Below are 19,956 nucleotides of genomic sequence, written 5' to 3' on the forward strand. Positions count from 1 at the left end.
AAAACTATAGATAACTTGATTACCCATATTTCCCAACCGCAAGGTGGTAGCAGAACCTTGATATAACTCCGGCAGACCATTAAGAGTGATAGAAACAAGCTGATTATCTGGGACGAATTCAATGTTTAATAACTGCTCAATAAGATCTTTGATGCCGGTGAGATAGGCATCCATGTTACCTCCTCCCATGTGAACATCTTCTAGTTGCTTACGTAAGTAAGCAACGTGCGCTTCATTGCACGCTTAATATAATGATGCAAGCTTTTTCCATGCATACTTGGCTGTCTTGCATGATCTGATGTGTGGAATGATACCTCTCTTCACCAATAAAGCAATTAAGGCATACTCTTGGGCATCACGGTCATATAGTCGAATATGATCTTAAGTGGGAGATGATGTGGAAAGGGAATATGATTCAACATCATGGGAGCCACCTCACAATGTGGAGACAAGATGTGGTGTCGATGTTGAAGAAGCCAACCTTTGCTCAGTGTCGATTGCAATATGCCATAGATTCTTCACAACGAGAACATGTCACATCATATATGCCCACGTTGGGTGATTAGTGCCATCGAGCTTGTCATCAGCGCCAAGCTTGATGGCACCAAGCATGCCCAACAAATCATTATTATTGCTGGCCATGAGTGAAAATTTGCGATAAAATAATATTTTTCGAGTAAAAAGAGAGAAGATAGATGTCCGAATAATAATAAGTCAGTAATAGAAGAGATATTGTCCACCACGATAAAGTCAAATAATATGAAGTTTTTTTTTGTTGTTTTGATGCCAAAAATAAAATATTACCCAATCAAGGCAGCAATCAGCAATATGCTGAAATCAGAGATTAATGGCTGAAAGTGCTCCAATAATGTGGATAGCAAAAGAATATACTGAAATTCGTCCAATAATACATCGAAATAATAAAATTTGTCTTCAATGTCAGGCCAGCAGCCAAATAATATGAATTTGAAGCACATCAAGGGCTAAGAAAATGAATTGAGGCAAAAGCCCCAAATTTTGTGTGCCTTGTGCTGAAATTGGGAAAAACCCCAAATTTGACCCGAATTTTTAGAGAAATTGAAGAAATAGGATAAAATTTTTAACCAGTTGATGCCGAATGTTGCATCTCAAGCTGAATTGGGCCTCAATTTTGAAGAAATTTAACGAATTTCAGAAAAGCCCTGAATTTTCCAAAGAAATTGGGGTGAAATTGAGCTTGAATGTCAAAAAGCCCCCAATTTTGTTAGGAAATTGAAGAGAAATTCAACAATTTTTGTGAAATCTTTAATCAAAAGGTATCAAATGTCGCATCCGGTGATGAATCAAGCCTCAATGTCAATGAAGAATCCCAAATTTTTTAAAAGCCCCAGTTTAGGGAGACATTTGGGCTAAATTTGGCCAATATAGTGAAAAGCCCCAAATTTGGTAATGATCAATGACAAATTTCTTCATTCTAGTGAAGGATTTGAGGAAAATTGATGGCAAATCTCCAAATTCCTTGAGAAATCTGACCTGGAATGTGTGGATTTTAAGAAGAGCCCCAAATTTGACCAAAGTTACACTTGGAAAGGGAAATGAGCAAGAACAAAGGCTTGCTCATGTGATAAATGAGGGAGTGAAATAATATTTTTATCAAAAACGATTTTGATGTATCAAGGCTGTTGGGGAGCAGGAGGGCAAGTCGTTGACTGATGTGGTATGGAAAAAAAACTTGTCAACTAACATGTTGACATGGAGTGGGATGAATCATGATATTCAGCAGCTTTTCCATGTGACGTTGAACACGTCTGTGAACAATCTCCAAAGCCACACAACCTCACATGTGGTGGAAGACGCAGCCCGATATTCCGCCTCACTAGAAGAAAGGGCGACCGTGGGCTGCTTCTTGCTACTTCAAGAGATAACACCTGTACCCAAGGTAAAACAATAGCCTGTAGTAGACCATCGGTGGTCCAGATCGCCAACCCAATCCGAGTCACTCCAACCTGCAAGGACCAGATCTGAAGCGTCTGTACCTGTGGGATAAGAAATCCCTAAGTCAGAGGTCCCCCTCAAATACCGAAGAATCCTTAGGGCAGCCTGCCAATGCACCTGCTTGGGTTCCGTCATAAACCCTGCCAAAAGACCCACACTAAAACAAAGATCAACACAAGTGTTGAGAAGCCAAATCAAGGATCCAATCAACTGACGGTAGCGTGAAGCATCCATCACGGGAGAATCTGAGTGTGAAGTGGCCTTCCAATTCGGATCCATAGGAGAGTAATGGGCCGACATGTCTCCATCGCAAAAGTCACCAAGAGCTCCTGAATGTACCTCTACTAAGAGATGAAAATCCCCCTCTGAGACTGATAAATCTCGTGACCCAAGAAGAAATGAAGAAGCCCCAAATTCGTCATCCCGAATGTCTAATGTAAAGCTGTCTTGGTCTCTCGGACCTTCTGTGCATGATCCCCTGTCAAAATCAAATCATCAACATACAACACAAACAACACACGACCAACCTTGAAAGTGTGCACATAAAACTGCGGATCGGCCATAGAGCGCCAATATCCCAACTTTGACTGAAGAAACGAGTCAATCTTCTCGTTCCATGCACACGGAGCCTGCTTGAGGCCATATAAGGCCGTCTTCAACCTGTAAACTTTCCCATCTGAGGATCCAAAGCCAGGAGGCTGCTCAACATAGATCTCCTCCTACAAGTCACCATTAAGAAAGGCCAACTTCACATCCAACTGATGAACAGGCCATTTCTTATGGCCAACCAAGGCAAGAACAGCTCGAATAGTCGCCATACGAGCAGTGGGGGCAAAAGTATCATGGAAATCAATGCCTCGGCGCTGAGCAAAACCTTTAGCAACAATGCGAGCTTTATGCTTGTCCAAAGAACCATCGCTAAGGTACTTGGTTTTGAAGACCCACTTAACACCAATCACCTTCTTGTGAGAGGGCTTCATCACTGAACTGGGTTCTCGATCCTGCATAACACGGGTCAGCAAACAATAGTTGGAGCAAACAAGCTCCGAAGAACGTGCATGGTTCCTCCGTGACCTCCGTAGTCCATCTTGCGGATCCCACTCCTCAGGGACCCCCTCGATCCCTGAATCTCAAAGTGTGTCGAGGGCCCAACGAGGAGGAGGACGAACCTCTCCCCGTCGCTCTCCATCTGCTGAAGACTCAGGAACATCCACCAACAGAAGCTCCTCAAGGGTTGCCGATGGAAGAGAAGACTCTGAATCAGAAGAAGAATCTCCATCAAGAGGCTCTGGCTCCAAAGGAACTGTCTCGGGAGCCCAACTCTCCCCTGGATCTCCAAGGACCAGGTGCTACTCACCCCCCTCTGTGGCCAGAACTTCCACGAACCGTACATCTCGGCTCGTGTAGACATCCCGCTTAATGGAACCAAACAAACGATAATAGGAGCTATAGCCAACAAAAACCTGTTGTTGGGAAGCCGCCTCGAACTTATCACGTTGCGTCTTCGGAATGTGCACATAAGTATCACCCCCAAAGATCCTGAAATAAGAGACATCACGCTTAGTCCCGAAGTAAGCCTCAAAAGGTGTCACCCTATCAACAGCCGAAGTGGTAGATCGATTAAGGATGTGAACTGCGGTAGCCACTGCCTCGGCCCACAGAAATTGAGGTGTCTGTCAGTGCTTCATCATGGTGCGTGCCATCTCAATCACACTCCGGTCTTCCGCTCCAAAATCGCATTCTCTTGGGAAGTGTTGGTGTTAGCAAACTCCTGGTGAATGCCTCTATCTGCACAAAAACGAGTAAACTCATTAGACATAAATTCACCTCCCTTGTCTAAACGCAAGGTCTTCAATCGCCGGCCAGAACGGTTCTCCTCAAAGAGAAGCCAATCCTTGAAGTGAAAGAAAGCCTCCGACTTCAAAGTCAAGAAATAGGCCTAAGTCATCCTGTTGTAGTCATCTACGATCAACATGAAGTACAAGCTCCCCTTCAAGGACTCGGTCCTCATCGAGCCACAAAGATCCGTAGATACAAGCTCAATGGGTCAAGTAGACCGCCTAGAAGCTTTGTTGGGAATCGCATCCCGATGCAGTTTTCCACAAATGCAGGAGACACAAGGTTGATGGCGCACCACTATGTCCGGCAATCCTCAGACAAACGACCCTCGCAACGCCTTCCGAAGGTACTCGTAGTTCAGGCGGCCAAACTGAGCATGCCATAGCTCGGACTGTGTATGAGAAGTAAGAGAAAGAGAAGGAAGAGCTGAAGAAGACTTCAATTTGTAGACGCCATTCTCCTCATACCCTACAGAGAGAACCTTCCTCGATCCACGATCAAGGACTCGAACAGTATCACTATCAAACTCCACCAAGAGACCAAGAGCATAAATCTTATGGACCGAAAGTAAATGATACCCTAAACCTGGCACATGCAACACCTCAGAGGTGTGGCTACCACCACGTCCATCTGCAATAAGTTGCATCTCACCCCGCGCAGCAATAGACACAGAAGAGCTGTCTCCAATGAGAATCTGCCCACGCGAAGGTTGCGAATGGGCAACACCAACGGAAGAAGGAGTCATGTGTCGGGAGACACCACTGTCCACCATCCACTCTCGAGCCTGGGGAGCTGTCACCGTAGCATCAGAAGTCTTCGATGTAGAGTCCTCAATGACTGCTAAGAGTAGAAAAGCAACTGATGAGGATGCAACCGCCACTCCAGAATCCTTCGTGTCCTTCTTCTTGGTATCCTTCTTGTCTTTGTCGAGGCAATCCTTCTTCCAGTGACCTGTCTTTCCACAAATATGGCAAGTCGATTCCTTCTCCTTGTCCTTCTTGGATTTGTTGTCCTCCTTCTTTTTCTTTTGGTACTTCCCCTTCTTCTGAGAGGCTTGACCAACCAATGCCTCCAATGATTCGGAAGCATTCTGTCCCTTCAATTGTTCCTCCTTGTCCAAGACCATAGGAACCAACTCTTCCCACCGAAGAGTCAACTCTCGCCCTGATGCAATAAGAGTGGAATAAAAAGTACCAAATTGTGGCGGCAACTGGGATAGTAAAGTGATCGCCATGTCTTCGGAGGAAATAGACTTCCCCGCATTTTGAACCTGCATCTGAAGCTGCCGAAGCTTGTTGATATCTTCCCGAAGCGAAGAAGACTTCTTCGTGGACAAAGTCCGCATTTGCACCTCCAAAGAGACCCTCTTCATCAGGGTCATCCGGTTGTACATCTGGTCGAGCTTCAGCCATATCTCACGAGCCACCGTCAAGTACTCGATGTGAGCTATCACGGCTGTGGTGCAAGACAGAAACAGGAAAGATCGAATCCTGGCATTCAGTTTATCCCAATGAGACTGGGCCTTGGTCAACTCTGCACGAGCATTGGAAGAGAGTTTGGACTCATCCCTCACCGAGGTCCTGTTAATCTCCTCCATCACCACTTCCGCCAAATCATAAGACTCTAAATTGGCCAACATCATCACCCGCCAGATGCGGTAATTATCACCATCAAGCTTTTGATCCGATAGAAGAGCCGGTAGGACAGGCACCTTCCTGTCCATGATCGCCTGGAACTCCAAATCAGTCTCTGTAGACATATTAACCTGCAATACCTGCACAAACGCAAAATCAGCCCCCTCTGACTATGAAAACGCAGCCTTCTAGGGCTGGTTCCTCCGCACCGGAGGCGATGAAAAGGTAAAATCTGCAATGGAAGGCCTCAAACGCATCCTTTCTCCCCTTCGAACAACAATAACCTGCAACAAATCCATCGATTAGACTCCTTTCCCGCACACCCACACTCGCTTCAGCCTTGATCCGATACGCAGCCCTCCCGCTCGCCCTCGAATCTTGGAAACGCAGCCTTGTGTCGCGCTGAAATCTCCTCTTCAGATAGGTTCAGCCCTCAATCAGTCCATCTTCACCGCTCTGATACCATGTCAAAGTGCAGCGATGCGGAAGCGTAGGACAAAGATTGAGAGAGAGTGAACACAGAGAGAAGAGAGAGAAAATGAGAGTGTAAACACAGAAAATCTACGGTGTAGTATGCTGTATAAGAGTGCAGAAATACACAAGGGGACAGAGGAAATATCTGCGTATGTCTCCGACTTGATGACCTCGATCTCCGTCAGCCCGAGCACAGTCTGTCTCAGCCAACAAATTTCAAGATCAGAATTTGAAATAATGAATGCTGGAGTGTGCCACAAAACCGAGTATAATAGGAATTCCCAGCACCAGGTCGACTGCATTTAATGCAGCCGACTGCAGAAACTGTGCCACGTGGCACCCTGTCCAACCAGCTGACGTGGTATCCACTCTGGCCGTACTGCTCTGCTGTCCGACTGGCCGACTGTCCAGGAAATGACACTGTCTACTCATAGATGGTTCATGAGTCATAAATGTATAATTCATTTTGTTGCGACTTTCCAACTCCACAAATGTAAGGGGCTACTACCCCCTCTCTCAATGATAATATCAAAGAGGTATAGAAACCAAGACATGACTCAAAAAGAGAGTTTAATGTGATGTTTACCGATTCTACATTCTGAATGACCTCATCAACATTAAGCAGCTCCTCATGCAAATCTTGTATGTCTATAAGATAATCTATCATACTATCACCCTCATCCATGTTCACATTAGCTAGCTCTCAACGGATAAAAGATATCCTAGCCTCATTATCTGCTGCAAACATGGACTTAAGTACTGTGCATCTTCGAGTCCTACCTCTGCTAATCCTCAATAGGAGGAGGAGGCGCAACAGCTCTAGCCCCAGCAACTTGTCCTCTACCATTTCACTGAGATGTCTAAGGTGCAAGACCTCTTGATCTACAAATCACCAGTAACATTGTCCCACAAATCCGTCGCCACAAAAAAGTTATGCACCATGAAACTCCACAATGGGTAGTTGGTGCCATCAAGCTTGTCCTCTTTAAGTAAGGACACCAAGGATGCTACTCTGATCATTATGCCCTTAGCGTGCCATGCTGCCAATGATGTACAAAGATCAGCAACCAAATATGTCAATGCTAAAGTTAAAATTTACTTTACTTAGTACTAAGAATCCCCACACAAGATTAAAATGCAAGTACCAAACTATCACAAATCTTACGAAATGTGCCTAATGTCACACAAATCAACATTCTGTTAGAGATCATTGCCTCGTCGAACTGCACAGTCCAGTCGGACTGTACAGTCGGACTGCCACGTGGCAGTCCGACTTGCTGCAGTACAGTCGGCTGCATTTATTGCAGCCGACCTGCATATTTTATGCGCCCTGATTCTGGCTATTTATAGCCGAGTTTTCAGTCTTCTGCCCACATTCTTCTGCTCGCAGATTACAAACTGGTGGCTCGCGCAGATTCTGTCTCTGTTCGCAGATTTCAGACAGGAGACAGTGCAGACTGCAGCGGACTTCAAGGTGAACAGCAGGTTGCATCGTCGAGGTGGAGACACGCAGTCTAGCGCACTGCGCCCGTGTATACATCTGCATATCTTTGTATACAACACACTTTATACAGCAGATCTTCATCTTCTACTGTCTCTTCTCTCTCTTCTCTCTCTGCGTTCTCTCTCTCTCTCAGTCCTACGCTTCCGCACCATTGCACTCTGACATGGTATCAGAGCAGTGTTGAAGGACTGACTAAGTGCAAAACCAACCTGAAGAGGAGTTTCTATCATGACACAAGGCTGCATTTTCAGCGTTTGAGGGCAGGCAAGAGGGCTGCGCCTCAGAACAAGGCTGAAGTGAGCGTGGGCGCGCGGGAAAGGAGTCCAGGTGGTGGATTTGCTGCTGTTTACTGCTGTTTGACAAGGAGGAAGTTTGAGTTTTCAGCTTTCAAGTGCAGGGTTTTTTTTTTTTCATCGCCTCCGGCGGGTGAAGAAGTTTTGGGACGCGGAAGAGCCCTAGCAGGCTGAGTTTTCACAGTCAGAGGGGGCTGCTTTTGCGTTTGTGAAGGCATTACAGGCGAAGATGTCTACAGAGATTGACTTAGAGTTCTAGACGATTATGGACCGGAAGGTGCCTATCTTACCGACTCTTCCCGCAGATTAGAAGCTCGATGGCGACAACTACCGCATCTGGCGTGTGATGATGTTGGCCATCCTTGAGTCCTACGATTTGGCGGAGCTTGTACAGGAGATCGACCGGCCCTTGGTAAGAGATGAGTCCATACTCTCTTCCGATGCTCGTGCGGACTTTGGCCAAGGCACAGTCTCACTGGGACAAACTAAATGCCAGGATTCGTTCCTTTCTTTTTCTGTCTTGTACTACAGCCGTGATAGCTCACATCGAGCACTTGACGGTGGCTCGGGAGATTTGGCTGGAGCTTGATCAGATGTATAACCGGATGACCCTTATGAAGCGGGTTTCTTTGGAGGTACAGATGCGGACCTTGTCTGTGAACAAGTCTTCTTCGTTGCGGGAGCACATCAACAAGCTTAGACAGCTTCAGATGCAGGTTCAAAATGCGGGGAAGCCGATTTCCTCCGAAGACATGGCGATCACACTCTTGTCCCAGTTGCCGCCACGATTCGGTGCTTTCTACTCCGCCCTTATTGCTTCGGGGCGGAAGTCCACTCTTCGGTGGGAAGAGTTGGCTCCTATGGTCTTGGACCAAGAGGAACAACTAAAGGGACAGAATGCTTCCAAGTCCGAGGCACTGACAGGTCAAGCCTCTTAGAAAAAGGGGAAGGACCAAAAGAAGAAGAAGGGGGATAACAAGTCAAAGAAGGACAAGGACAAGGACAAAGAATCCACATGCCATATTTGTGGAAAGACTGGCCATTGGAAGAAGGATTGCCCTGACAAAGACAAGAAGGACACCAACAAGAAGGACACGAAGGATTCTGGAGCGGTGGCTGCACCCTCATCAGCTGCATTTCTTCATCTAGCTATCATTGAGGACTCTACACCAAATGCTTCTGATGCTGCGATGACAGCTCCTTAGGCTCGAGAGTGGATCGTTGACAGTGGTGCCTCCCGGCACATGACTTTTTCATCAGATGGTGTTGCCCAGTTGCGACCTTCGTGTGGGCAGATTCTCATTGGAGATAGCTCTTCAGTGTCTATTGCCGGACGGGGTGAGATGCAGACACAGTTAGAGCTATGGCATGCTCGGTTTGGTCACCTCAACTATGATTATCTTCGGAGGGCGTCACGTGGAAAGCTTGTTCGAGGGTTGCCGGATATAGTGGTGAGCCAACAGCCATGCGTCTCCTGCATTCGTGGGAAGCAGCATAGGGATGCCATTCCCCACAAAGCTTCGCGGCAGTCTACTTCACCGATGGAGCTTATATCTACCGATCTTTGTGGCCCTATGAGGAACGAGTCCTTGCGAGGGAGCTCGTACTTCATGTTGATCGTAGATGACTACAGCAGGATGACATGGGCCTATTTTTTGGCATTGAAATCAGAAGCTTTCTCCCACTTCAAGGATTGGCTTCTCTTTGAGAAGAAACGATCAGGCCGGAGATTGAAGACCTTGCGATCCGACAAGGGTGGTGAATTTGTTTCTAATGAGTTTGCTCCTTTTTGTGCGGATAAAGGTATTCACCAAGAGTTTGCTAATGCCAACACTCCTCAAGAAAATGGCATTCTTGAACGGAAAAACCGCAGTGTGATCAAGATGGCGCGCACCATGATGGAGCACGACAGACACCTCAGTTTCTGTGAGCCGAGGCTGTGGCTACTGCAGTCCACATCCTTAATCGATCCCCCACTTCGGCTGTTGATGGGATGACACCTTTTGAGGCTTACTTTGGGACTAAGCCCGATGTTTCTTATTTTAGGGTCTTTTGCCTATGTTCACATTCCCAAGGCTCATCGTGATAAATTTGAAGCAACTTCCCGAAGACAGATATTTGTTGGCTACAGCTCCCAATCCCAAGGCTATCGTTTGTATGATCCCGTAAAGCGGGATGTGTACACCAGTTGAGATGTGCGGTTTGTGGAGGTTCCGGCCATATCAGCGGGTGAGGAGCATCCCGTTCTTGGAGATCCAAGGGAGAGTTGGGCTCCTACTACAGTTCCTTTGGAGCCCGCGCCTTTTGATTCTGATTCTGTTTCTGACACAGAGTCTACTGTTCCACCGGTCACCCCCGAGGAGTTACCACCGGTGGATATCCCAAAGTCTTCAGCTGATGGAGAGAGACGAGGGGAGGTCCGGCCTCCTCGTTGGGCCCGTGACACACTCCGTGATTCAGGGATCAAGGGGGTCCCTGAGGAGTGGGGACCGCAGGATGGTCCGTGGCGGTCAGGAGGCACCAGGCACATTATATGGAGCTTGTTTGCTCTAACTATTGTTTGATGACCCGTGTTATGCAGGATCGAGAGCCCACCTCCGTGAAGGAGGCTTTACATTCCACACCATGGAAGAAAGCTATGGAAGCCGAGTTGGAGGCTATTGAGAGGAATGGCACTTGGTCACTCGTGCCACGCCCCCCGAATAAGAAGGTGATTGGCGTCAAATGGGTCTTCAAGACCAAGTACCTTAGCGATGGTTCTTTGGACAAGCACAAGGCTCGCCCCACAGGGCGGCGCGGGCGTTACGGGCCACAGGGCGCGGAAGCAGGGGCGTCAGAGCCACGTGGCGGCGGGCGGCACTCGTCAGCGAGGAGGAGGTGGGCACGCAGGGCCACAGGGCCACGTCACGGCGCAAGGTACAGCGTCCAGGACGCAGGCGTCAGGAGGGCGCCGACGGCGGACACACTCGTCGGCAGCGTGAGGCGGGCACACGGCGGGGAGGGGGCGACTGCAGAGGAGGGCTCGTCGTGGCGGCGGCGACATGGGGCGGATGACAGCATGGGGCAGGGAGCAGGGTGCTTACGGGGCGTCGTGGGAGGGAGGAAGGAGAAGAGTAGGGAGGAGAAGATGGAGAGGAGGGAGAAGGAAGGAGCAGAGGAGGAGGAGGAGGGCAGGCGGGAGAAGAGGTTCTTGCCTTGGCTGGCCATAGGAGATGGCCTATCTACCAGTTGGATGTGAAGTCGGCCTTCCTCAATGGTGATTTGAAGGAGGAGATCTATGTCGAGCAGCCTCCTGGCTTTGAATCTTCAGATGGGAAAGTCTACAGGTTGAAGAAGACCTTGTATGGCCTCAAGCAGGCTCCGCGTGCATGGAACGAGAAGATTGATTCGTTCCTTCAGTCACAGTTGGGATATCGGCGTTCTAAGGCCGATCCGCAGCTTTATGTACACACTTCTGAGGCTGGTTGTGTGCTTTTTGTGTTGTATGTTGATGATTTGATTGTCACAGGTGATCATGCACAGAAGGTCCAAGAGACGAAGGCAGCTTTACATCGGACGTTCGAGATGACGGACTTGGGTCTACTCCATTTCTTTTTGGGCCATGAGATTTATCAGTCTCAGAGGGGGATCTTCATCTCTCAACAGAGATATGTACAGGAGCTCTTGGTTTCTTTTGCGATGAAGGATTGTCGGACCCTTTCTACTCCTATGGATCCGAACTGGAAGGCCACTTCCCATTCAGCTTCTCCCATGGCGGATACTTCCCGCTATCGTCGGTTGATTGGATCATTGATTTGGCTCCTCAACACTCGTGTTGATCTTTGTTTTGCTGTTGGGCTCTTGGCAGGGTTCATGAGTGAACCTCAGACGGTGCATTGGCAGGCTGCTCAGAGGATACTTCGGTATTTAAGGGGGACGTCTGATTTAGGGATTCATTATCCAGCAGGCACAGGTGGTTCAGATCTTGTTCTTGCAGGTTGGAGCCACTCGGATTGGGCCGGTGATGTGGACCACAGGCGGTATACTACAAGTTATTGTTTTACCTTGGGTGCAAGTGTTATCTCATGGAGTAGCAAGAAGCAGCCCACGGTAGCCCTTTCGTCTACTGAGGCCGAGTATCGGGCCGCGTCTTCCACCACATGTGAGGCTGTGTGGCTTCGGAGATTGCTGGCGGAGCTTGGCTAGCCCCAGACTCGTCCTACTTTGCTGCAATGCAACAATGAGAGTTGCATTGCCTTGGCACGCAATCCTGTTTTCCATGCCCGGACGAAGCACATAGAGATCTAGTACCACTTCATCAGAGAGAAGCTTCTGGATGAGACCATCACTATGGAGTACTACAAGACGGAGGACAATCTTGCAAATTTGTTTACGAAGGCACTTCCCCAGGCTCTACTTCGGAGACATTCCAAATCCCTCAGGCTTCTGCCCCGCCCAGGCTCTGAGAGGGGGTGTTAGAGATCATTGCCTGGTCGGACTGCACAGTCTAGTCGGACTGTACAGTCGGATTGCCACGTAGCAGTCCGACTTACTGCAGTACAGTCGGCTGCATTTATTGCAGCCGACCTGCATATTTTATACGCCCTGATTCTGGCTATTTATAGCCGAGTTTTCAATCTTCTGCCCACATTCTTCTGCTCGCAAATTACAGACTGGTGGCTCACGTAGATTCCGTCTCTTTTCGCAGATTTCAGACAGGAGACAGTGCAGACTGCAACGGACTTCGAGGTGAACAGCAAGTTGCATCGTTGAGGTGGAGACACGCAGTCCAACGCACTGCGCCCATGTATATATCTGCATATCTTTGTATACAGCACACTTTATACAGCAAATCTTCATCTTCTACTGTCTCTTTCTCTCTCCTCTCTCTGCGTTCTCTCTCTCTCTGTCCTACGCTTCCACACCGCTGCACTCTGACACATTTAGCCTGGAAATATGACAGCAACGCACTACTATATCACAGCTGCCTCAAAATGCACGTCCAAAAGAAGAGAGTTTTCACCGCATTTAATATTGAGTCTCACCAAATTTTACTACCAAATATGACTGTCAAAGCAAATTAATGTTGTCCTACCACTTATCATCTGCCTTGGAATGCGTGATTAGCAAAAGCCCCAAATTTCTTCACATAATTTCAAAGAAATGAAAGAAATTTATACCTTTCAGTTAAACTTTTTGCAGAATTGTAAGCCTTTGGACACGTGTCGACAATAACCAACAGCTATAATGCACCTCATGATATGTGTCAAAGCCAAAAAACTAAAAAGCCTCAATTTTCTCCCACCAGTGTCAAGGAATTTCCACAATGTTGGTAATTTCAGTGGAGATTCACGCACAAGAACTCAATTGAGCAAAAGCGCCAAATTTTTTGGATGAAATTTTGAGAAATATTAAAAATTGGGCAAGTTGATCAAAAATCCCCAAATTTCTTGGCAAGAGTGTAAGAAATTGAAAATCTCTTTGAAATTGAGGATGGGATGATAGATGAGAAATTGCAGAAATTTTTGAAAACCCCTAAATTCGAAAAATTAGGATTTCTACATTTTTTCTAAAATCTGCAAAAAATGACAAGCATGATTAAGAAAATGGCGGACAAGGTTGAGAATAGACAGGCAAGACTGAGAATATCACGAGCAAGACTGAGAGAGGCTATGTGTGTAGAGCTACGTGCAAAACTGCATAGAGGACTGCGTGCAAGCTAAAAACAATAGCAACACCTCCTCGAAAACAACAACTTCTCTTCCAAAAAACAGCAGCTCCTCTTCCTTGGTTAGTTGAGTGGACTTCGCATGGGTGGCAACAACTAAGCAGTGGAGAGACAGAACCCACATATCTAGCTCTGATACTGAATGTTGCAAATGGAGAAAAAGAGAGAGAGTGAACATAAGACAATAAGCAAGAGTAGACAGCAGTTTCACACTCAAAAGATGTAAGTGCTAGAATGATAGAATGAGAGTATAATAGGTCTTAAGTAAGTGAGACCTATCCCTAACTCAAATAGAGTTAATTTAACTCTAGAACTAGCTCTAGAAGTGATGACACAACTTATTGATATAGTTGTATTCACACTATAAACCAACTAACTAAAACATTGGGTACTTCTCATAGAATTGGCATATTCTAACAAACTTCACTCCTCCGCGTTGTACCTGTTCACCTCAGCCTCTAAAGGCTGAACACCCAAATTTTCTAATCAGGTCTACCCACGATCAATCAGCCCTTCTATGTTGCTCTAATACCTTCTCAAAGTGCACTGAATGTGAAAGCGTATGAAAAAGATTGAATAACAATAAATCCGAGAGAAGAGGAAGAGAGAAACAAGACAAAAGAAAGCAAAAATCTGCAATCAATGAATGCTGAAATGAAGAGGGAAAATCTACAAGGAACTATTGAAGTATCTACCTGAGCTAGATCTCTCTCACCAACACCTAAAAGACAAGTCATAGAGGGTAGGCTCCCATTGGAGCCTAAATATGAGAAAATAATGCAAGTGACTAGCAAACTAGCTGACTACTGCATAAATGCATAAAATAATGAGTGATCAGTCCTCCCACTGCCGCATGGCATAATCGCCTGTCTAATAAATGTCCAACCTGCCCGAGAAATAGTGACTCCATCTAGTGGCTATTGAAAGTGCCCAAAACTAACATGAAGGATACATAACTCCACCCAAGAGAACTGACAACACCAACAAGAAAGATACCACCCAAGAGAATTGACTGCACCAATTGTAGCCTAAGAATGCTAATCCAGGGAATGACTAATCTCTAACAACTTGTTGGGTTTATACATTTCTTGTGTTCTACAATATATCCAAGAGTACTTGTTCTAGTAGTTCTTTATTCCATTTGTCTTCTCTTTCCCTTGATCCCCAACGGATTTAGGCCGAGACAATTCCAACCCCCGATATTTAGTGAACCCAACGTGAAAGGCCTACCTCAAAGTCCACAAAACGAGAACACCAATTGAAGATGAAGTTGCTACCATGACAACATTAGACATGAAGAGATTGTTACCAAGGCTCTACAATTTGCATATGTTCAAACTATACCAAAAAAAAAAAAGATCATTTAAATGTCCATAGGTGCATTTTTTTGAAATTTTGCCTATTTTTTTGGCCTATTACACGTTTAGACTTCTCTTCATTCACACTCCTCCCTTTTTTATATTCCTTCCTCTTCTCTTCTCCCTCGCCTTAGCCCTTATAAAAGGGCAGCCCTCTCCCACCTATCTCACCACACAAACAAGCCTCCATCTTCATCAATCTCCCTCTCTTGAGCTCAACTTTCAAGCCACTATCCTTTCCCCTTCTCCCTTTTTCTCTCTATCCCTCTCCCTCTCTCACACAAGTTTCATACATATTACACCCTCTCCCTTTCTTAAATCCCTCTTCCTCTCCCTCTTCTCCTTTCTGCTCATTCTTCTCCAAAATGGCTAGGCCTCTTTATGATCTATCTTTAAGTTGCACATTTTATGTGTATAGACTGAATTTATATATAATTTTATATGTATTTTTTAAATGAGCATATGAAACAAAGTATTTTATTCTTAATATTTTTATATACGCTCCATACTATATATATTTATGTACTAAATATAACGTACTAAATGTACAAAACCACCTTGGTGGATATCAAACCCTAATTTCTATTGTAAATTAGAGTTCACAGTAAAGGTTTTTCAATATCCCCACCTCTAATGACTCAAATGGTTGGATTCTGATGGATTAACTTGAGAGATGCTTGGGGGATGAAAGAATGTTGTAGAGACAGAGATTTCAAAGTTTCATCGTCAGAAATGCTGAAAAGTTGCTGCTGCCCTACTCAAACAGCCATGGAAGTTGTCACCTTAAGCTCAAGACTACCAAAAAGATTGTTGCCCCCTCCCGTATACGGTCACTTGCACCATAAGTACCTTGGGCTGCTATCACCTACTCCTAAAGGGCTCCAAACTACTATCACCTATTGTAGGAATAGTCCCTAGTGGCTGCAAATCATATCAACAGTATCTCTTTACTCTCTAACAGTCTTATTCTATCTCATAATGGCTGAAATAGACTTCCACCAGTCCCCAAAACGTTTTTTCCCACTTGCATGGGCAAGTTTTGCCAAGTGGCAATCTTCTAATCCCATTTTCCAACATTATTCAACTTATTAAATAAATTTTCAAGAGATTAATTCTAAATTGTAATTTAATAATTCTAGTGTCCAAAAAATAATTCTACCAACAAATAATTAAATTGACTAGACCAATTTGTCTTCGAAGTATCTCTAAGCAAATATGGACCCTTAGACTAGTATTAATTAATTAACTAATGCCTAGTCTCTAATGTTACCACTGATATTAATAGCCAATAAATTGGTCTAGGCCCAAATCTGATACCGAGTACCACCTAGTACCTGTCATCCATAACTTATTACAACTTTTGCCTTTGGCATCAACTGATATTTCGAGGTTCTAGATCCCACACTGTAAAATAATTAACTTACACCTCATGTACAAGTCACATTATCACATTTGATTAACTTTTAATCAAATGCTACGCAATGCACTAAAATTTCACATCCTCATGACACAATTGGCCAATGTATCAATAAATAATATACCAATATATTTTGACCATGATTGTTTCTTATCAAATCCGAAGCTGCATAGAGTCCATCTACACAAATTATGGAAGTACATGGACTGGTTTCAAGAGCGCCCTAGAATAGGAGTATTTCATACAAAATGCAAATAACATAACCAAGCGAACTTTCCTAGAGTGGGTTCATAAACCTGCATAAGGCTCACTCCACTCCAGTGCTACAAAGAGAGTTTGAGATGAAACTTGATCAATTGGACAGTTTAGAGCAATTATCTTTACTTACAAAGAAAATTCTTTTGTTTTTACAAGCTACAAATCCTCTACTGCAACTAGAGCTAGAGAAGTTGTGAGAGTGTGATACTACAAAGTAGGGCATGAAGACTGAATGAAAAGACATGTAAGATATTGTATCACAACTAGTGAAGAGACAAAGAAGAAGAGAGTTGTTAAGTATGCCTAGGCCTATGCCAGATCAGTCAAGCAGCCACCTTCCATGCCTTCTACAAATTCTTCAAAAGACAATGCCTTGGATGAACTTATCAAAAATATGCAAGATTTACAAATCAAGCTTACTAAGCTTGAAGAGTCTAGGAAAGCTTCTACTTTGAAGAATTTGTCTAGAGAAGATTTTGTCTACTATTGCATATGGTGTGACAGTACAAAACACGACCATAGAGACCACAATTTATAAAGAGATTCTTTAAGAAAGAATTTAATTTTTTGGAAGGATGGAAAGATTCGTGCAAATAAAACTACTATATCCCTTTCTACAAACCTTTGGGAAGAAAAGTAATTTAAAACACAAGTAAGAAAATAAAGTTATGGACCCATGCCATACAGTTTGTACATAATGGAAGTGCCAAAGAAAGAGCTAAATGGTGCAGGTCGGACTATTAGAGAGAAGACTAGATGGGATTCCCCTATGGATTCCTATTTTGTTTATGCTTATTTGGTGAAGCAACACAGCACAAATGTAATAGTAAAGATAAAAGAAAAGAGATTACAAAAACCCAAGGACCTCAAAGAGGGTCACTAGAGGGGACAGCAAGATAGAGCTTGATTGATCTACTCTTCCTGCTAGACCCGGTCCAAACACTACATGTCTAAAGTATAAAAACAAGCAAGTTCTTCAATGTTATAAGATTTCAATGTGTGCCTATGGGATGAGATATTCAATGATTTATGTGACCTGTTAAGAGTGAGTCAATGAATGACACAATATAAAGTATCACTTCATGTATCAGATATGCAAGTAACCACTGTTAAGTTGTCAGAGATCATTATCAATGTGCTAGGACCTATTTTGGGTAATATAAGTCTTCCAAGGCGAAAAATATCAAAAGGGCATGCAATCATCATAATTAGTCCTCTTGATTTTCATTATTGTTCACCAATTGAGATAACATGGTCAAATGTACTCATTTCTTTGTCTGCTATCTCTCTTTTTTTCCATAATGAGTGATTGATATTATATCAAATGACTACAAGATTACAAAAAGTCAAATGATTGAAAGAGTACAAAAGTAACGGCAAAGAATCAACAAAAATTGCCATATGCCAAGGAGTCAAATCATCCCTAGAAAGAAGGTTAGTGTACTGAATGAGATCTAGCTCCCAATGTAGGATCTCTCTCTCTCTCTCTCTCTCTCTCTCTCTCTCTCTCTCTCTCTCTCTCTCTCTCTCTCTCTCTCTCTCTCTCTCTCTCTCTCTCTCTCTCTCTCTCTCTCTCTCTCTCTCTCACACACACACATTACGCTTCTGAAACATGCAAACACTCTTGTACTAATAAGTTTTGCATACATTGAAGTGCTTATCTGTAAAGATAATAAACTATTGAATTGAAATGCATTCTGATTCTACTTGTTTGTGGGAAAAACGTAATAATAGGTAGTGATTCGAGAAGAATAGTTGTAGATACCAAGCACACGAAATCTCACTGCTGAGCCATATAAAGGAAAAGAGATGTAGACTAAGCATTAGAGCTTGGAACTCTAGCATCCCTAGGATATCAAAAGAAGAGATGTGTGACGCTGCAATCTTGGTCCTACAGATCCGCAATACGAATCTTGCACAAGTGATGGTCCACGGACTAGCAAGCACCACATCACATTTTGAACACATAAGACTTGTAAGGTAAACTAGAAATTTTCGCATAACAGCACATGCCTTCCACATCACACTATGTCACAAAACCTTCATACATATCCCTCCCACGCCACAGCTCACTCACGACATGTAGGTCACCATTATCTAACCCATAAATGGGTATACTTGGCACTTGGAGTCGCCACATCGGGTCACAAAACCATCCCGGACTCACTACATTGCACCTCAAGCCATCTTGGTCCATGTTGCTACAGAGGGGTCAAGGGTCAATCCCACCTCTCCTCATGAATCTCAACAACTTGAGCCATTGTGACTTGAACTCAGTGCAAGGGGCTGGCTGCTGCAGCTATATAGAGAACCCTTCAGGCCGAGAGGCAAAAGGATGGTTGCTCCATGGCAGAAAGGGGAGACATGGGGTTGCGCAAGTGGCATGGCTCGACCTGGAAGGCATGTGCTATGCAACAAAGGCATCTACCTTGCATGCCTTGTGAATTGGCTTTTGCTGCGAGTTCAAGGTGCAACTAGCACCACGGACCATGAGTTGTACGGACCCATAGGACCAGGCTGGCAGCTGCAGAGAATGGTTCAGTACCCTATGTAGATGGATTTATTTTCCAGAGATCCCCAATCTTTTCTTCACATAATTTTAGAAAATGGTGAGGCTTCAATCAAATGTTGGTATGACAAAGGTCTGGAATAAGAAGATGAACGGAGGCGTCTTAAGTTTATGGGCAGCTGGATTAAATGGAAATGCTTATTAGATCAAAGACATCTGAGGCAAATGTGCGGGAGTACCGAGTTACCCCATCGATCCTGGGCATTGACAGGAGCCTGGTGGCGGAGGAGGAGCTGCGCGACCTTGGGGCGATCGAAGAAGGCGGCGACATGGAGGGCTGTCCGGCCGTCATAATCCTGCGCAAACACAAGCTGGGGATCCTCCTCGAGCAGGCGTGAGACCTGGGCATCATCATCGTTGCGGGTGTGCCAGAAAAGCTGCGATGTGCGGGAGATGCGAGCCTTCTCGCTGGAATCAGGGGAAGTGGGGGATCGCCGAGGGGATCTTGGGCACTTGGGGGAGGCCATGAGCGGACTGAGACTGTCTCTCTGTCCACGAGGATGCGTCTCTCTCTCTCTCTCTCTCTCTCTCTCTCTCTCTCTCTCTGTCCACAAGGATGCGTCTCTCTCTCTCTCTCTCTCTCTCTCTCTCTCTCTCTCTCTGCACAATAAATCTTTCTGCACAAGGAAACTCTCTCTACACTCCCCCTCTCTAAAACCCTTCTCTCTCCTCTATACACTATTTATCAATATAAAATGCTCACATTTGTCTCTTCCCCTGCCAAACAACAAAATGCGCATGTACACACGTGCACAGACGTGTGCTCACGAAATATACTTTTGGTTAACCTTTAACTCAATTTTCTAGAGGAATTTCATTAATCCTTGCCCATGCACTCTTGCATGACAAAGGCCTTAGATGGTTGAGGAACAAAGCTATGCATCATGCATTGTGGAATGTGCTAGGAGCATCCTTCATGGGAGTGACAA

General features: G+C 45.0%; 1 protein-coding gene across 2 annotated transcripts in view; it reads right to left on the reverse strand.

Annotated features, from left to right (window-relative positions):
• The window catches only part of LOC148011741 (serine/threonine-protein kinase VIK-like), a 91,926-nt gene extending 72,263 nt beyond the window's left edge, over window positions 1-19,663 (reverse strand). The window contains exon 1 of one of the 2 annotated variants that reach the window (XM_087670203.1): window positions 19,207-19,663. In XM_087670203.1, coding sequence (XP_087526329.1) covers window positions 19,207-19,494 — 288 coding nt within the window. In that variant the 5' untranslated portion in view covers window positions 19,495-19,663. The remainder of the gene's footprint in view (window positions 1-19,206) is intronic. The other variant, XM_087670204.1, reaches the window with a different exon arrangement.
• Between the last annotated feature and the right edge of the window lie 293 nt (window positions 19,664-19,956).

The sequence above is a fragment of the Lygodium microphyllum genome, chromosome 28 (genome assembly GCF_053477565.2).
Source record: "Lygodium microphyllum isolate KBCC chromosome 28, Lygodium_microphyllum_v1.1.10, whole genome shotgun sequence".
Taxonomy (NCBI): domain Eukaryota; kingdom Viridiplantae; phylum Streptophyta; class Polypodiopsida; order Schizaeales; family Lygodiaceae; genus Lygodium; species Lygodium microphyllum.